We start from the raw sequence: 7,759 nt of genomic DNA on the forward strand, positions 1-7,759 counted from the left end.
TGATCAAGTTGTATATTACACTAATAAAAGCCTTTAACCATTATTATGTACGATACTGTAGTGTATGGCGACTAGACTAACAATTGATTAATGTGATGTTTCAAGAAAAGCCTATATTAATATCAAATTTGCTACAGTACGTTGTTTTTCCATTGTATATTTGCGTGTATAATGACCGATTAAAACTGAATAATTAAATATTTTTTACTATTCTACCTAACAATGAAAGTTTACTAATGTCTCGAGTGAAAGTAGAATTTAGTTAGATGGTCCACTGTTACAAATTGCCTTCTTTGTGAACGATTAACTCCTCTAGTAACTAATAACCTAACGCACTCGGGGTGCGTATAAGTAATCAATTACTCGAAAAATATTCAGTTAAAAAGTTTATTATATTGCTCGACGAGCCTTATGACTACTGAATTTCGGAACAACTAGTCGTTGGGAGCTCGCTCCTTTTATCCTCTCTGGGAGCGGCTGCTGGTACATTCTAACAAACTGAGCTCTAATCATTTTCTACGTTTAGTATAAGATTACATCTCACAATCAATATCAGGACTCAGTATAGGCAAAATTGGTAAACAACATTATAGTGGCAAAGCACTATAACATCCACTCATCCAGTTCAGATAAATAAAATTTCTTCTATGATTCTACTTATTTGGACGCATATAGTATTAACTATGATCGATCAATAGACAGGCGATAACTTTATTCAATTGTAGTGATATATATCATTCAATAATATTGCCATCAATAATTCTATCTGACTTAATAGTAATTGTATGCTACTATGGTGCAATAATAATCTATGTACTGTATTTGCAGAACTCTTCGCTAGGTTAAGAAGAACGTTAGTATTATCATCCCTCATAGAAGACATCGTAAGTGTTTAAATAAAGTAGTTCGATCTAATAACTGAGGATTCTATCTGTGTGTTTCATTGATCTGTGACCGTAGATAGTCGGAGTACCTTACAACTCCTGTCAGGCATTAACTTATCAGACACAAGATTGTAACAACCCTATATATTTTACTTTCACTGTATTTTCTAACACAAAACTACTATAATAAGCTGAGATCTTTACATTTGACATGCACTGGTGCTCTAATGTTTCAAAAGATTGAGAGATGGTTACAATAGCAAGAAATTACATTAAATTAATAGAAAAAATAAAGGAATAAATAAATATACAGTTTTTATTGCAGTTGGTACTTGTAGAAACTTTATGTTAGAGTGTTTCTTAGATACAATCAAATTAGAGCCTATATAGAATTATGTACAATAGATTACTAAATATAAATCATGTATATATGAAATTATTATCCATTATAGTACAAGTTAAATTGTACTATTAATTAAATATGTAATAGACTAAATAGTACGGCACAATGAGTTGATTAATTTTTCAGATGTTTTGATGATAATTTATATGGAAATTATTACTATGTGTCATAGCAATTTTTGCATGGACAGTTACGGCACATTTTATATATATATGTTACGGCTATATATCAAAAATTCAGTTCGCATTCTACATGTTGGTATAAAGTACTCCATTTATGCGCTAGCTTAAGTCACATTTTTTATATCTCAAACAAATGTAAACATGCTGGTTTATTGAGATATATACTATATGTTCTTCTATTTTTATAGATATTCGAGAAATATATAATACATATTGTTCTATTTACTAGTAGAGCCCACGCTCCTTAAAATTCGCTTACTGAATTCACTTGTACATTTTTCTTTAGAATATTAAATTGTTATCATTGAGATTAAGACCTAGATTTGTGTATCAAAAGTAATAAGTTTTTGTTCTGCTTCTACTTCTTAAACTTAGCTTCTGTATCTGCACGATTGGTATTGCAAGATGTCCTCTACCCTTAATGATGTACCGCTATAAAACATTATCGTCTTGTCTCTAGCGATAATAAAGTCCAGCTAAGTGCCTAAGCTCTTATGAATTCGTCTGTGTAACAGCGAAGTCTACTACGAAAATTATAGTAGTTACTATAGAATATGTTGTATGTAGTGGCTATACTATATTCTAGAAATGTAATACATTTGTCTCGTTCTACTTAATAACCTTAATTGAAGCACTATGACTTTAGCAACATGAATTATTGTTACGTTAGTCGTTAAATCGTTTACTAGTTGAACATTAACGCATTTTACAGGTAATCACTTTCGAATTACGATATACCTTACTTTATTTAAAGAAATTAATCATACATTAATAGAGTTTATTTAATTTAATGCGAAAATAGCAGGACTTCACAAGTAACGAAAATAAAATGAAAATTGTCTTCTTCGCTAGCGGTTGAAATATGGTGCACTTATAAGGGAAATGAAAGACTTTAATTGAACTTTTTAGATGAAACTTTTTGTATTACAATATTAACTAGAACACCTATATCGTTGTATTGCAATATTGATATGTGTATATCTAATTTTAGAATACCACCGTATTGACTGGAGTAACGTATTGTAAAAAAATAATAGCAATCTTTCCATAGATTACGATATTTTCAAGGATGCTTTGCTTCGGTACTTTATATCAACAGCTTATTGAACCAGAAACGGTGGTAAAATGAATCCTATGCAGCTGTGGATAAATCAAAATAAATAAGTATTATATTCCGCAGTCGTAACTATTGAGAACATCATTAATGTTTTTCCTGAGTTTATTAATAATGCTAATTTTATCTAAGGCGATATCCCTTGCCATAGAATAATCTTTTTGATTAACTTGATTAATGAGAGTTTCATTTGCCTCTACTTGCCGAATCATCTGCCTTCGCATATTCTCGATAGATTCTTTAACTGGATTGGTATAATTTAGTGCAACTTGTCTCGCTTTATTTTTTTGGGCCAATTCCGAAAGAATTTTAGGTGAAATTTTTTCTAATACATGCAGAATCCTTTTTGTTTGTCTATTGATTTTACTTGCAGACCAGATTGCAGTAACCACAGCAGCCGCAACAATGATAGTAATAATAATTCCTATACCAGCTGTTGCTCCACCAATTACTCCTCCGACAACAGCAGCACCAACTCCATCTGCAATAGTAAGGCCGACAGTAGCACCTACAGCACTACCACTAAGTGTTCCAGTAACAACTCCCAGACCGGCAAGTAGACTTCGACGTAATCCTTTTCCTTTAGACGGAATACCATCCGCGTATGAGCTGTTTTCTATAAGTGACGAAACGTTTTCTAGGTCCTGTATATTATTTAAAATGGAAACATCCACTGCTAACTTATTTTCCAAATCATCTAATTCCTTTAAAGCCTGTTCATAGCGCGAATCTAGAGATTTTCGTACTTTTACATAAAATTGTTTGAGTAAATTGTTATGATCTTCCCAAACAGTTAATAAGCGAATAAATCGATCGTCAATTAGTTTACTAATAACATCTTCGATATTAGTAACTTTTTCACGAATTGGTATGTCATCTAATGTCCAATGCGTCATCGAAAATTTAAATTTATTACTATTAAAAAAATGAAGCAAAGAAGTTGTAATTTGTTCAGTGTTATCATCGATAATTTTTTCAATGCCTATATGAAAATCTTGATTTTCTACGACAGTCTTTGCAGATGAGGTGTTATTTATTAGACTGTCCAAGTAAGAGATACGGTTTTTCTGATCCAAGCGAGAGCAATTCGCTAACAAGCGGTATCTATGGGCTACAACCTTCAATAAAGTGTCCAACCAACTATACATAATATAAACAAGACAGTTACAATTAATATTTAAACTAATGTATCTATTTTGCATATACATTGGCATGCAGTACCTTATAAAATACGCTACTGCATTAATATGAACTATTAATTCGGTAAAATAGCTAAAAATATCTATTACTACTTTAACAAATATCCTAATTGCGATACATACCAGCTATAATTTACTATTGTCTTCTTCAAGCTATCTTCCAGTAGCTGAGAAAGAAGGGAATATACTGTTTTCAAATCGTCCGATATATATCCAGCTTTGAGATGATTTGCTGTGATTTGACTCGATAATAATATGAGCTGAGAATCGTGAAAACCTGGCCAAAGTCGTTTTAAATTTTTCTTAATACTTTCTTCAACCTTGGGTCGATTTGTATCGGAGATAAGATCCCATTTATTACAGATAAAAATGGCTGATTCTGGGGAGAATCTCTTAAAATTTCCATTTCCTGTATTTTGAGCCACTCTTAAGAGTCTTACAAGCTGTAAAGTAGTGAACTATTATTAGCTATTATCTTAGATGGAAAATTTAAATAATCACTTGGTATCAGCTGTAATTTATTAAAGCTTACTCGGTCTTCTAGTATACCCCCAGCATTTGAGGGATTGATGACGTAAACAAGCGAGCAGGCTTTAGGCAAATAATTTACGAGCTGCTGTGTTGCTAAAGATGTTTCACCTATCCCTGGGCTATCTACTAAGAAGATTCCATCCTAATCGAGAGCATGAAGAATTCTATGGTGATGATTTTTGCATATGCTAGCTGAAATTGTCTTTGCATTTTGAACAAATTTTACTAACGGCAATAGCACATTACTAAATCGTTTCAATAAAACAATCTTCTCAAGTAGACACCAGAAAATTATGATAGACAGCCAAGGCCTTGTCTATTTTAATATAGTCAAATACATTCTACAATGCCAACTATTTCTCTATTTTAATCTATATTAATCAAAAATGTCTTAACCAGCTCGTTGGACAAACCTTCAGAAAGTCAAAACTCCAATGAACTTCAATCTTTCCACTTGTCAGTTCTACATCAGGAAGATCACAATTTACGGTAATATCATTTACTGAGGTAGAGAGCACAGGCGTTTCTTCGGTATCTGTATAGTCTTCATCTTGCTGAAGTGAACTGTGACCTTCTTCGGCTGCATTGGTGGAGATCTTTTTCTTGGATATCAGGTCTTGGGCACTTTTAATCTTTTTAACCAGGTCAGAAACTTTATCGATATGTATTGGCTGCAACGGTTCTAACTTTTTATCCCGTTTATTCCAAATAAACGGTTTCAAGCAAGAGTCTATGGAATAATGTAATTGACATATACACTTTGTGGTATGCAAATGGCCGACTGGCAGTACCGATTTTCCTAAGATTAAGTTAATTAAACTACTTTTTCCAGCGCTTACTTCTCCTAAGATCATATACAAACAGATAAAAATATTGACTGTATTATTATCATGCGTAGCTTGCCGTATATTTCTAATTAGAATTATTTAAGATACGAGGATAAAATTAGATCGTTCATTACAAATAACGTTGAAAGGATAAAAGTTTATTTTTTATCCTGAACCTGCAACAAGAATTGGATATTTCATATTGTAAAAATTCGCAATCTGGTTATTAATATTCTCTAAATAGTGTTCGTCAATGACATTGACTATATCGACAATTTCCGGTTGTAATTCTTGAAATATAAGCTCCTTTGCTTGTAACGATAAGTTGATTACTTGTAATTTGCTTTCCTCAAATTTAGTGATAGCAGCTTGGATCCTTCGTTTGCACTGGTTATTTCAAGATTTGTTAGGTATTGATCAGGGTACGAAAATACAATATTTTTATTTGATTTAGTAAAGTACCGGTAGCAGTAAGCAATAAATTGATACCAGAGTTAAGACATGTAGTTTTTATTACAAGTACTTGATAATTTAGAACAGAAAGCAGGTTATATCTTAAATTTGCGTTGGTCTAATGTTATCGTGGATTAATCAACTTAAATAGAATACGATATAGTCTGCCGAATCGTAGGCTGTTTTAGTCACGACAATAATTTTATCCAATTATGTTGCAAAGATATAGAGATGTAATAATCTAATTTAGAAAGTAATAGCACTTACGTAGGAACTTTTATAGTTTTCAATTGTTGCATCTCTTCGAAATAAGTCTAATCGGTCTTTAAAATCCTGCAAAGTTTTTGTTCCGGTTGAATCGATGTTATATTTTTTACAGATATTTCTTGCAACTCTAGCGCTTTTTATTTCATCAATTTCACTCTTTGTTATGGCAGAAGCCATTTTTAAACGATAGCTCTCACGATTATCAGTGCCGTAATCGAAAAGCTTTATGTAATGGCAAACTTGAATTCTGTAATTCCTATTCTTTGGATCTGAAATGTGAAGGAGAATGAAATTCACTTTTAATTTTCTACCCCGTGAAACAGTTTTAGTAACACTTTTAGTATCATATGCTACTAAGAAATATCCATTAGTAATCTACTCTTTGATCTTTGATTATGGATGGATTAACAATTACTAACTATGCTTATTATGATGTAATCTTTCAATTAAGACTATATAATTCCTGTTGAAGACCTGAAAAGAACTTGTACAGCTTTATCTACAGTACGTCACTTTATCGTACCTTGCTATATCAATATTATAGGGGAGTAATGAAGTATCGACAGTTCTATTCATACATTGCATATTCTTAAGTCCATTCTACTGTATGTATATACGAGTACTGTAGATACCTTTTTGCTACATAAGGGGGGGGGGGGGCTCTTCAACCTACAGTATAGCGATCAGCGGCACCAGCAAAAATTAGTTCTCTACTACAAACGTAATATCAATTATTATAAGATTTATAAAATTTTTTCATGATAAGATCGGAATCTAAGGATTTGGTAGCATGTTTACTTTTTCTATTTTTTCCTGTATTGTAAAAGAATTTACTTTCTTATTCAGACACACATTAATTCGCATGAAAGCTAAGTAATAATTCTAAAATCACAATTCATATCTGAAAGATTAATTGAATTACGTTAGAGCTTTACACTAATAAACCATACCGATACAACGAGATTCTCACAGTAGCTGAATGCTGATGATGCTCTATGATCAACCTGATGATCAAGCCTATTTTGACGTTTCAAGGGTTGTAAACTGACTTGGTTACGTAAAAAATTGCTTCATTAAGAATTGATATAGTCTATTTTATTGGCTTTGTTTGTTAATAAAAGCATACATTATGAAATATATTACAATAGAGCATTCTAAAAATTAACTATCGTACTTTTGTGTCAAATATAAGGTGTTCCTTTCAATAATAGCCTTAGGCGACGAAAGCATTGAGTTAAAAACATCTAATGCAAATGAAATAAATTCCACACCTATTTAGTGATGCTATTGTGAATGAATCCTATCTTATTGCTCTACCATATTTGTGAAGCCGGACAAATTTAACAGTCGATTTGTACTAAAATTTCAAAGAAATAAAATAACTTAATACTGCAGTAAAAATTAACAAAAACATGAAGAGCCGATTGTTCAAGGTTGTAAGAATCCGTTTATGTGAAATTTGAGCCAAATTTAATGTGAATGCCTTAAAAATTGTAAAGATTGAATTGAAAGCTGCACTATAGCTGAACAACTTGCAACCAGTATACAACAGAGAGCTCGCAGCACCCCTGCAATATTGGTCGAACGTTAACACACGTACAATATGCAAAATATGGCGGAAGGGACAATAGATGACTTAGCCTAATCAGCACGGTACTATAATAATCTTATGCACAAAAGTCATCTATGTCATTATAAAGTATTACTTTCGTACTTTCCGAATTGCTTACAGCAGAAGTAAGCTAAGAACGATTGGTTGATTTGTAAGCCTATTAACTAGAAGGTGGCAGTTGTATTGTCTGATAGACGCTTATTGAATACAAATCGTTAATAAGAAGCGATACAAGCAGCATAAGTATAGGACATAGACGTCGTCGAGAGTTTTATCCGTTGAAAACG

At 32.1% G+C, this 7,759-nt stretch overlaps 1 protein-coding gene across 1 annotated transcript; it reads right to left on the bottom strand.

The window, feature by feature from the left end:
• Positions 1-2,636: 2,636 nt before the first annotated feature.
• On the bottom strand, positions 2,637-6,037 carry TRIADDRAFT_54944 (uncharacterized protein; the record flags this gene model as incomplete). The annotated part of the gene is made up of 6 exons (XM_002111174.1): positions 2,637-3,723; positions 3,906-4,225; positions 4,315-4,455; positions 4,727-5,157; positions 5,317-5,527; positions 5,861-6,037. The coding sequence occupies 6 exons, from the start codon at positions 6,035-6,037 to the stop codon at positions 2,637-2,639; spliced, it is 2,367 nt and encodes a 788-aa protein (XP_002111210.1).
• Positions 6,038-7,759: the final 1,722 nt, after the last annotated feature.

This window comes from Trichoplax adhaerens, genomic scaffold (genome assembly GCF_000150275.1).
Source record: "Trichoplax adhaerens TRIADscaffold_3 genomic scaffold, whole genome shotgun sequence".
NCBI lineage: Eukaryota > Metazoa > Placozoa > Uniplacotomia > Trichoplacea > Trichoplacidae > Trichoplax > Trichoplax adhaerens.